Consider the following 12179-nt stretch of genomic DNA (forward strand, 5'->3'; position numbering starts at 1 on the left):
TTTAATTTTTTTGGAATATTTTGCTTGAGTTGAACAAATGAATTTTAACAATCTTTATTTTTTGTGTTTTTGTCAAATATTTAACTAAAATATTCAGATATCAGTAATTTGATTTTGTAAATTAAAATGTTAAACGGTTTTTATGCAACCAAAAAAACACCAGCGTATTTATAAAATCTAATTACATTAGTTAGTCTTCAACAACGGCTGTTCCTTATCAGTAACAGAATAAAAGTTTTTTCTAATACAAAACTTAAGTAAAATTTTAATACAATGAACAATATAACATGTCCTAGAAAATTATTTTTTCAGTTTAGATGACGTAAAACAGGTCAAACAAAACAAAAACCCACTTTCATTAAGCGTATAAATGAGATGATTCATCGAAAATCGCGGAAGTTATACATACTGATAAAAACATGAGTCAGTTCGATTGATTTTAAAAAATATTTAGCGAAAAATTCGTAACTTGGAATTTGTGAAATTGTTATCGCTCATTTTCAGATTCAGCTTTCAAAGAAACAATCGAATGTGATAAGAAAGATAAAGTAAAAAAAAACAGTTAAGTACTGTTATAATTCTAAACAGGTGGAATTTTTATAGCAAATCCCATTAACAAATACACGCCCTAAACCAGAAAAAAGTCTAAATCCAAAATTTCCTCAAAACGCATGCGTTTTTGTTTGGGGGTGGTGCAGTGTAGCCAAGTGGTGAAAATTTCCGTGGGTTGAAACTGACTTCCACTGAAATTCTTGTAAGTTTGGAGTTGTTGTGGCAACAGTGTTGATGACAATGTTACTACGCATGCCTGTAGTGTTTTGTGGATTTTTGCGATATAGCTATTTAACTATTCTTAGCTATTTCCAAAATTGCGACGGTAGCGGTGAAGCGCTATGACAACGTGTGGACAAGTCGCGTTTCTTCAGTTATAATTGATAGAATGAGTCGTGTTGTCAGTTGTAACCGAGAAAGATTAAAATAAACCAGTCTAATAATGGAACAACATGTGTAAAACATTGTGATATAGAGTAATATTAAATTGATGACCAAATTTTTTAAATATATGGAATGGCGCCAATGATTTATCCTTCGTCTGTGTTTGCGATATTTTTTATAATCTTTTGGTTTGCTATGTGGCTTTTACATCTTATAGCAATATTCTATGGGTAAGTGATGCTGGGACATTTCAACCCTAACCTCAAATCTACAATTTCAGTAAATACAGGCTGCATAATAAAGTATCAAACCTTCCCCCTGACGAACCGTGTCCAGGAGTTTCAATTCTAAAGCCGCTTATGGGTGTAGATAACAATTTATCAACAAATTTAGAAACGTTTTTTACCATGAACTACCCTGTGGTAAGTGAGACTGATCAGCACACGTTGTTTACAGTAACAAGAACCTCCTGATTGCAGTACGAGCTTCTGTTTTGCATAGAAGATGAAACCGATCCCGCAATTAAAGTTGTAAACACACTAATTGAAAAATATCCTAAAGTCGCAGCTCATGTGTTCATTGGTGGTTCATTAGTTGGTGTTAACCCAAAAATTAACAACATGAATAGAGCTTACGAAGCCAGCATATATGACTTGATACTCATATCCGACAGTGGCATAAGAAGTGAGTATTTAGATTTATGGAAAGTAAACAAATCGTTTTCTCAAAGTTAAACAATATCTTTCTTACAAATCATTACACACAAAATTTATCTTATCATTAAAGTTACATTCTCTAGAATGAAAAATAATATTGATAAGGTTGGAATGGTACAAGAGTTCAAATAACCACTCAAATATTTAAATATCCTATAATTGAGACATAAATCAGCATAATATTTTATAGTTCTGCGAATTATAAACAACCTAAAAGGTATACAGGATGTCCTTCTAAAGTGACGTTTTCGATGTAATACTTTTATGGAGATGTTTCATGCACTATAAATTTATTACCTTCAAGCACTGACGTAACAAAAATTCCTGATTGTGAAAAAAATTTTAGGCCAAGTGATGTTAACAAGCATTTACTATTTTTTATCTTTTTTTTACAATTGTAACGCATTCACACGTAGTAAAATAATCGTTTAAGTAGCTTTTACGACAACCTAAAAAATCAAATCTGTAGCTCTTTACGTTAACATATCGGCCAGTTACCCTTAAGAGTATTATTATTGAAGAAAACAAAGCAATTAATAAATGTTTGCAATATTACGTTATTGAAAATATTTGTTAAGTTGCTGAAACACTCAAGGTTAACTCCTGTAAATTAAATAAAGTGAAACCTTCCCAAAGGGACGAGTCTATTTGTTTCTGTTGATAACGAAAGAACTGGAATTTTATTAATGTTAATTTGAAAGTCTATTTAAGTGGGCAAACCATTTTTTTGAATAAGCTTTAGTTACGTTTTTTTCAGTTATTTAACCAAAATAATAAATAAAAGAAATATGTTTTTTTAAATGTGTTTTTTAAATAGACGCTTTTCTTTTCACGGTCATTTTTTTATTTATATTTTTCCCAATAATTGTTGCAAGAAATAGATGTTTGATAAATTTTTAATCATATATCTATTAATTAATAATAAATTATTGTACCGTAACATTCGTAACGAAAAGAATTAAAATTACAAGTAGTATCCTAATGCAAGCAAAAAGTAATTGCGTAATAGTTTACAGTATTTTTACAAATATATCATTACTATTATAATTAAAAAACATTCCGTACGCGATGTGGACCTTTAAAAGACAATTTCCAGTTTGTCAATTTTTGATGCAAATTAATGCTCTTCTTTTTGTACTTTAACCAAACAAGGCTAAAAATTTATTCCAAAAACATACTTTTTCCGAGATCAGTTTATTCTATATATAAAATATTAAAATACTTTTCAGTGAAAGAAGACACTTTATTAGACATGGTTAACCACATGGATGAAAAGACTGGATTGGTTCATCAACTACCTTTCACCTGTGACAGGCCCGGTTTTGCGGCAACATTAGAAAAGGTTAAATTTGCTAAAATAACAAAATTCAAGACATCAGTTCAGTTTTTTTGTAGATATATTTTGGTACAGCACAATCTAGGATATACTTAGCTGCTGATTTTGTACGGACTAATTGTCACACCGGCATGTCAGCGTTAATGCGAAAGCCTGTTCTCGAGGAACAGGGGGGTTTAAAATCATTTGGATGCTATCTAGCTGAAGATTTCTTCATAGCACAATCGTACATTAAAAGAGGATGGAGAACTGCAATTAGTAGCCAACCGGCGATGCAGAATTCGGGCATTTGTGATATTGAGAGTTTCCAAGCCCGTCTTACAAGATGGGCAAAATTACGAGTTGCAATGATTCCGTATGTGATTCTTTTTGAACCTCTTTCTGAGTGTATGATGATTGGGGCTTGCACAGCTTGGTCTGTGGGTGTTCTTTTTCAATGGGACTTTTGCGTGTTTTACCTAGTACATATTTTAATATGGTTTATCTGTGATTGGACCCTATTATGTATAGTTCAGGTAAGTTCAAGTGGTTGAGTTTCGTTAATTTGAGAGTTTTTGTTTCAGAACGGTTCCTTGCCTTTTAATAAATTTCATTTCGTAATTGGCTGGTTATTTAGGGAGTTGTCGGGTCCGTATTTGTTTATTAACGCTGTGCTTGATCCTCCAATAAAATGGCGCAATAGAGTTTTTAAATTAGCTTGGGGAGGAGTCGCACAGGAACTACATCCTAGAATAAAATGTTAATTTAAACAAATTTATTATGTGTTTAGTTCTGATTAATTTATAAATTCATCACATTGTTCTCAGTATTTCGTAAGGTTTGAATGAACCCACCATTTAGACATAACATTTTTTGTATTTTATCAAGTACTTACGATGTACTTTATACTGTTCTCGACCATTTCATTCATATGTATGATGTTGCTTTATCATTAACAAATATTATAAATCACATTATGTAAATATAAAGCAATTTATTGTGATAAAAATCATACTTATTGTAAATATTGTTCCATTATCTTGTTACGGTGTATGTGTAGTTTTTTATAATGCAGATTTATTGTAGTAAGTTACTACTTGCCCGTCAGTTTTGTAAACATTGGAAATATCCGAAAGTTTCAGAAAAATTGGCAGTAACGTAATGATCGTTCAGAATCATCATCTGTACTTATTGTTAGTATTGTTATTGTTTCGTTATTTTTTGGTGATCAATTTTGAATAAAACTAAATGGTGGGTTCAAGAAACGATAACTTGTGATTCGATTACATTACATGAAGAATTAGTTTGATTTGAACTCATATTCAAAATACATATCACAAGTAATCATGTGTTTTTTACTTTGCATTTTGACCGCTGACTGCTATTCTTCGCTTGGAGACAACTTGAACTTAACATTTAGATTTTAATCCAAGACTGATCGCTTGATGTTTGTTTAATTTATGTTCAGTTGGCCATTTTGTATTCATTATTTTTTAATATATTATTTTAATCAACTGACTTTCAGTATAAAAGCGGTAAACGTCCCCATAACAAACATAAAATTATATTTATTCAACATAATCTTTGTTTATGTTTATTGTAATTCGATATACAAAAACATGTGTATCAAATTATATAACAGAAATCCATACTTGGCTTTAAATTTGAATAATTGTAATCTCTGCGTGGATTACGTTTGTGGACTCTCTTAAAAGAGATTTTTATTTACATTTAACAAAATCAATAAATGAGAGAAAACAAAAGGTCATTTAAATTATAATAAGGGTGCGATAACCGTAGCAACGTGCAGGAAACAATAATTGTCTCGTTTCCTCGTAACAAGAAGTTTTGTTTTCTTGTTTTCCCAATTTGATAGAGGACGCTTCGCTGAAAATGCAAGGCATTTTTTGTCAATTCTGAGCATCAGATGCCAGGAACTGGCATTCGCAAATAACCCTAATCATGTACTAACTTGATCATATCCAAGATTCCAGTTTTATTATTCAACACCCTTATTAAAGGTGTAGGTTTCTCCCCAGTTCGAACCCTCCTGAATCGAGGAAATCCCGTGAGTCAGTTGTTTATTTAATTTAAATAGATATCCAAGGGAAGGATGAGTTTTGTATAAATTTCCTGATTTCTACAGACGTGTTGAGATTTATGGAAATCCTACAAGTAGGGATTTGCATTTTCATATTGTATTTAATATACCTAATAGAGAAATTTATCTGGTTTTTCGCGAAATGGTCAATAAAAGTGAAACGTGGCCATAAAAGAGCTAATATTTATGATATTCGTTGTAAAGTAGGATTAGACGGAATGCGATTTTCCAATTACAGCCGTCTAAAATGTATTGGAACCAGGTATAATTAAATCAAAGAATGCGGCTTTAATACTCACTCTTCCACACTTCTACAGGTAGGTAAAGTAGCTACTTTCTACGCATGCCCAAAGTCAGTTACCTTACCTGACAGGTAAGATACGAGTTGCCCACCAGCCCACCTGTAAATATCAAACATTTTAATATCGTTGTGATTGGTGTGAAATGTGCTAATCAATTATTTTTAGTTATGAGTGATAGTATTGCGACTTCTTGATTTATATTTATGGTGAGTATGTGTAGGAAAAAGGAGTAAATAAAAAATCTGTGAGGTAAAAATTTAATAATACTGTTATTGTTACTGTACTCATGGCTATTGTGATATGGTCGCCACGAAGGCTTTTACACTAAACTATTCACACACATATGTAGGTATTTCACAAGCTTCATTTACCACTCAATTGATAAATCGAATTTGCCTCATTTAAGTTATTATTATTTTCTGCGTCATCAGAGAAGTTGATGAAATCAAGTTTCGGATAATGACAGAAATTACAGCAAGTGCGATTAAAAATATTCCCGCGCCCTCCACGCCCTTTCATTTTCCAAATTTAGTTTGCAACAGCTAAAGCTATTAATATTCACAATAAATACATGCAGTTTTGCCCGTAAAAGTACGTCCTGAAGAATTGTTGACATTCTTTACATTCCAGTATGGCTGAAGGTGTGGCATAAGCGAGGAAATTAATCTTAGTCATTACGTTGGAACAAATAGGGCTAACAATTGCATGAAATTCCTTCAAAATGATAGATGTTTTAAAAATGACAAGATTAAATTCTATAACAGTATAATCTTATCAATCACTTCGAGACAATAATGTTTAGCGTTTGCAGATATTAAGTGAGTTAAGTTAAGTAAATATGGCGTACCGCTCGAACGGTTATTCAGGGGATGAAATGGAAAGATACCGCGATGAAGGGGGTGACAAACCGACTTATCTCATGGAACATTTGGCCACATTTACAGTCACCAAAGAGACAGGGATCATGTACCCCGCTGATGGCATGCGGAGGCTACTCCAATTAGAAAAAACAAACGGAATTTGGTCCCAGAAAATGCAACTGTGCCTCGACCGCTCTTGGGTTTTAATTATGGACTACGAAACTGGGGTAAATAATCAACTCACATTAATTTCAACTAAAAAAAAACATTTAGAGTGTCATGGAACGGTTCCCGGCAAATTCGATTCAAGAACCTACAGCTTTTACCAGCCATGACCCTATGGAAATGTATAACAATATTTTAGTTTTTAATGTGGCGAATTCTAACCCGGCTCATCCACCAGAAATGCACATATTTCAGGTAAGTTTATCTGCTACCCGCATCTTATCGCCCTCCCTGGTCAAGACCTATTTTCGTCAATTTATCTTATCTGTGCAATTTGGGTGATTTCATCAACACATTTGAGGATTCTAACAATAATTATTAATTTAGAAAACGTAAAAGATACTAAAGATAATCAATAACACTAATCATGGACAAAATTATTAGCTCTAATCATGATTAATCTTAAAATCAGTAGATGAGATAATTGTGCATGTGCCGATAATGTTGTTTTTAGTGTCAAAGCATATCCGCACTAGACCTCGTAGAAGATTTAAAACAATTGCGAATGGGTAAAACTTTAACTCGAAGCCGCAAAAGTAGCATCCCGCCACCAACTCACAAGCCTCCTCCTCATAACGTTATAAACCCGAATCGTGATCCGCGAGGCGACTACCACGGTTCTGATTCGGAACTAACCGCAAATAATGACGATTCGAGTTCAACAACTAGCGAAAAATATGAAAGAGATGTGACAATTTTGAACCATTGTTTCGATGATATTGAAAAGTTTATTGCGAGGTTGCAACATGCCGCGGCCGCGGCTCGTGAATTGGAGCGCCGGAGGAGGAGCCGAAAAAGCAAGAAACGCGATATGGGTGACGGCATGTTGACCATGCGGACGAAACCGCCCCCGGAGAAGGAATTCATCGACATTTTTCAAAAATTCAAATTATCGTTCAATCTTTTGGCCAAGTTGAAGGCACACATTCATGATCCGAACGCTCCAGAGTTGGTACACTTCTTGTTTACGCCTCTTGCGTTGATCGTTGAAGCCTCCCATGATACTTACCCCGATTCACAACTTCCGAGAAAAGTTGTCTCTCCGTTGCTGACAAGAGAGGCTGTTAATCTACTGATGAATTGTGTCACCAGCAAGGAGACCGAGTTGTGGCATTCGCTCGGAAACGCGTGGCTTATCCCCAGGTACGGTGACTAAATTGGGAAAGAAAATCCCGGTGTTAGATTTCACCCTTTGTCTTGCAGAGATCAATGGAAAGGTCACGTAGCCCCTTACCACCCGATTTTTATGGACGGTTGGTCTCCCGATTACCCCGTTGTAGATGAATTAGAAGCAAACAATGATAAACATTACAATGAGGGACAGTACAGTAGCGACTGTAATGATTACGATACAAATCATCGCGACATTTTTATTTATGAGAAAAGTACAGATTCCCACCACCCAAAAATCGACTCGGATCATTTACCCCCCAATTTGGGCGAAAGCACCAGAAGTGACATTTCGGTCGATTCGATCGAACGGAATGGGGGCGAAGAGCGGGGATTTGGAAGAAGTCAAGAGAGTTTCTTGGAGGATTTGCAAGCCAGAGGAGCTAACATTGTCCAAGTCACATACCCCCGCACCGCGAACAACGACAAAGAATTAACTGTAGTCCGTGGAGAGTACTTGGAGGTACTCCAACACTACCTAAAGTGACTCTTTTATCAGTTTGTTTTGTTTAGATTTTGGACGATAGTCGCAAATGGTGGAAAGCTAGGAACAGTCGGGGCCAAATCGCTCATGTCCCCCACACAATCGTGACCCCATTCCATTCCGGCGGAAACGACATTTTCAACAATCCTTTATACACCACACGTAATAATTATAACAGGAACCGAGCAGTGAGTTATTAGTATGTTTTATTTATTTTTTTGTAATGATTTTTGTTAGGATTCGCCATCTGATAGATTTAGCGGGGGACACAGTCCGAATACCCCTGACCATGTCAACCCCCCCGTTCCAGCAACTTCGGCTGATTGGGTTAGAAAAGAGAGGCTCGGTAAGAAAGGAGAATTTCGTTATTTCTAAAGCAGTGTCGCCACATATTCGTCTGCTTCTTGTATAATACTGTTTGTTGTTTTTTGTACATTGTTATTGTTAGGCGTTGGCTTCTATTTTCATTCAAAAAAGTACAGGCTTATAACCTCATTTAACTTATTATTAAAACATATAATTATGTATTGTATTATTTTAATGTTTGAAGGGTAGCAAAATCCGTCCAAAATGTAAGTAAAAATGTATATATTTTTGTATTTTTGATACGGTCATTTTTGTACTAACTGAGTACCTATCTTATTACATTTCTGAAAAATAAATAAATTTTCTACTACATTGTCTGTGTTTGCTTTTGTTTTGTTTGTGTTGTGTTGGACATTTTGTAACATGTTTAAAAAATACATGACCGGTTTTATGCGATTATCGTCTAGTTTAAATTTTATCCAAGGTCAGAACAGCAATTTTTGATTACGCGGCTATGAATAATTAACAAAGACCACAAAATTACAAATAGTGATAATAACCCCGTAATTATACGAAACCGGATACTCTTAGTTACGTGGATATATATAGGCGATTTGTGACTCATCTTTGATCAGTATCTTGACTCAAAATTTTTATCCGAATCTTGGTTACATAATAAATTTGTTATGAATTTATAGAACACATCAAAAATACTAATCAGGACGATCGCTGCTTTATGTTTGGAGAAAATGATTAAAACCTATAAAGTTATAACGTGCCAATCGATTGAATTTATGTTTGGGTTTTGGGACTGAGCAGCAGTTTGCTTCGAAAATTTGTATTAAACATTAAGCCGAGTGCAAACAAGCTGAGGCTGGTAATAATTACACCATGGGAAAATTCTGAGTGCAAGACGAATAATAAATAGAAACAAACCCTAACGACTACGCACTATTGATCTGTTTGAGAACATTTCTTAATTGACTTTGCGGAATTATCAATTTTGATAATTATGTTTACTTTCGTCCTGCACCATAGTTCTCCTACTTGAATAATTTACGGGTGTAAATCCTCGACTCGTTCTATTTCGCTCTTACTTTATCGATCGATTAAGTGTAATAAATCCCGCTGCGGAGGTCTTCCCTTTTTTACCTTGAGATTGTTCTATTTGGCACAAATTTTCATTTTCATTGTACTAATCTAATCTTAAACGTGCGTCATTTTAGATTTCCTCTCAAGGTTATTTAACGTAGACGCCGATAATTTACAAAAATAAAAATGCCGTCCCTTTTCTGACTAAAAATAAATTCACACATTCTTAGACACTAGTAGTGCACCACCACCCCCAGCTCCTCCACCGCCCCCACCACCCGTTGTGTCAGCCCCCGTGACACCGGCCGCCACATTAAGACGAACACCCTCGACGAAATCGGGTGCCACACAAGATAAAATGCAAGATGAGTTAAACATCGTGTTATCAATGGTCAGAGACAGGAAGCACAAACCGCACATCGAAATTAGACAAACACCGGAAGTCTTCATTAATCAAAAATCTAATCCAGAAGAAGTACAAAACTGGCTCAAAATTAAAGATTTCGACTCGCAAATATGCGCCAAATTTAAAGGACTTGCCGGGCACAACTTGTTTGATTTGCAAAAGAGCCAGTTGGAGAAAGTTTGCGGACCTAAAGAGGGAGCTAGGTTGTATTCGCAATTAAACATCCAAAAAAGTGTCAGTGGGGTATGTTGGCACCTGTTTCGGTATTGCATTTTTTTTCCTTGATTTTTTTAGTACCAAACTGTGAGGAGCTCGGAACTGAAGGCAATCCTTGCTAAGGCCAGGGAAAAAATTGAAACTGTTGATTAATATTTTTATTTATACAATACATATTAATACAATTTATACAATTATTAAAACTGTATGAGTAAACAATTAAAAATACTTGGACTACTTATTAATCACTGTTACCTATTAAAAACAAAGACCTGTTAAGTTTTAATGAGCATAGTTAAATAAATTCGAACTTGATTTATGTCATATGATTTGTAAATATTATGAATAAAATAATAAATATCACAAAGTCTTTGTCGTTGTTTTATTGAATTCATTAAAAAATATCGATCAAACTTGTCGTGTGTGGAAAAGTATTATTGGTTATTACCTACAAGCTGTTACTTAGATTTATGTCAAAGTGCAAGCTAAAATTGTTACAACGAACGATAACATGCAAATCGTTAGTCATTTAACTAACTAATCAGTCACTTCTTATTAGTACGAGATATTTTTGCTGGATTTCTTAGAATAATCATATTAAATATTTGTTTGAAATTTATCATATTGATGACTAAATGTAGATTTTTCGAAATAAAGTTATTGACATCAGCAGTGACGTCACAAATAAAAATAACAATGACCTTTATAATGCAAAATGTTAACGCTTTGCTTATGTTTTATTCATGATGATTATACGATGCGTTTCTGAACAAAAACTGGATACAATTAAATTAATCTAGAAAAAATAAGAAAATTATTGATATTACTGGCTTTGTACTTCAAAACGCAAGATAAAAAACGTAATAATAATGATAATACTACTACTAGTAAGGCCTCTTTAGCACACAACACTTTTTTAAGGATTTTACCGTGTTTTTAAAGATATATTTAAAAAAGCAAATATTTCAAGGATTTAAAAAAGTATATACAGCTTTATATCGTCGGCGTACATAGCACATTTAGTTCCAAGCAGACAAGGAATATCGGCGGTGTATAAAACGAATAATAATGGTTCAAGTTCTTGACTCCTGTGGGACACCACTTAAATTCTGTTTTGAGTCATTAAGAGAATTTCCCACTTTCACCTTATAATGATATAGTTTGAAAAATTGTTTAAAAGATATACTATGTATTTATAAAAGCATTTACGAAAAGAAGGATACAGAAAAGCTGTAAAAGAAAATCTAGGTACCTATTGAATTGAGTAAAATAGAAAATAATCCTGGAAAGAGAGCTCAGCTGTAGCAAAAATATACTTCAATTTCTTATGGGGTAAATTTGGTCAGAGACAAAAAATAGACTTGATCTAAGTTTACTGTGAGAGAATGAACAGTAGAAGAAAAAGAAAAACATTATTATCAACTGGAACCAGGTAAAGAGAAACATCGCTACAAGATGGAGATGTTGAAAAAATCTCGTAAGTTAACGTCATTTCGATTGTTGTGAATTAATTTACTTAAAATATATTGCTATCTTTTAGATGATATCTAATTGGGAAAACTTGAAGCACTTAAAACTTGTTGAATTAAGAAGCTTCGTGGTAGTATTCGGTGGCAAGAAATTGAATAGTCAAATTCAAGAAAGAAAAAAGAGATTCTTAAAATTTGCCAAGATGAACATCGAAACATTGCAACAATGGAATTTAACAATAACTTTATCAAAATTTTTACGCCATTCTATAACAAATAGAAAGCAGCAAATAGTGACAAATTCTACACAGAACTGTCAACATGAAAAATATTACTAATAATAATTATAATACTATATGGAATCGATAGATTTTATACCTAAAAATTATTTTGTATCTATGGCTTTTTATATTTTAAAAATGTATCATGTTTCTTTCTAAATGACACACATGTCTATAAAATTTAGATGTGTCAAATAATTATTATTATAACATTTTTTGTCAAGAATTTATTTACTCATTTTAATAATTCAAAATTTTATTAACAAACTAGCTTTAACATCGTCTCTGGACTGACTTCAA

The 12179-nt window shown here is 33.5% G+C and overlaps 2 protein-coding genes across 4 annotated transcripts; both read left to right on the forward strand.

Moving 5' to 3' along the window:
- Positions 1 to 693: 693 nt before the first annotated feature.
- On the forward strand, positions 694 to 4481 carry LOC123006262 (ceramide glucosyltransferase-B). Its single transcript, XM_044400614.1, has 6 exons — positions 694 to 1166; positions 1217 to 1358; positions 1416 to 1620; positions 2882 to 2994; positions 3048 to 3503; positions 3552 to 4481. Exons 1-6 carry the CDS (start codon positions 1069 to 1071, stop codon positions 3729 to 3731), a joined length of 1194 nt encoding a protein of 397 aa, XP_044256549.1. The 5' UTR covers positions 694 to 1068; the 3' UTR covers positions 3732 to 4481.
- A 939-nt stretch (positions 4482 to 5420) lies between these two features.
- Positions 5421 to 10374, forward strand: LOC123006261 (epidermal growth factor receptor kinase substrate 8-like protein 2). 3 transcript variants are annotated; one of them, XM_044400613.1, is made up of 10 exons: positions 5421 to 5576; positions 6182 to 6457; positions 6504 to 6650; positions 6910 to 7598; positions 7659 to 7792; positions 7847 to 8088; positions 8139 to 8297; positions 8347 to 8455; positions 9738 to 10156; positions 10208 to 10374. In XM_044400613.1, the coding sequence occupies exons 2-10, from the start codon at positions 6209 to 6211 to the stop codon at positions 10280 to 10282; spliced, it is 2223 nt and encodes a 740-aa protein (XP_044256548.1). In that variant the 5' UTR covers positions 5421 to 5576; positions 6182 to 6208; the 3' UTR covers positions 10283 to 10374. The 3 variants fall into 3 exon arrangements, with proteins under 3 accessions (XP_044256548.1, XP_044256545.1, XP_044256547.1); XM_044400610.1 differs by having other exon boundaries at positions 7659 to 8088; XM_044400612.1 differs by having other exon boundaries at positions 5425 to 5576; positions 6173 to 6457; positions 7659 to 8088.
- The last annotated feature ends 1805 nt before the right edge of the window (positions 10375 to 12179 follow it).

This window comes from Tribolium madens, unplaced genomic scaffold (genome assembly GCF_015345945.1).
Source record: "Tribolium madens isolate multiple individuals breed KSU strain unplaced genomic scaffold, Tmad_KSU_1.1 Scaffold_2;HRSCAF=44;Tcas5.2_LGX, whole genome shotgun sequence".
Classification (NCBI taxonomy): Eukaryota; Metazoa; Arthropoda; class Insecta; order Coleoptera; family Tenebrionidae; genus Tribolium; species Tribolium madens.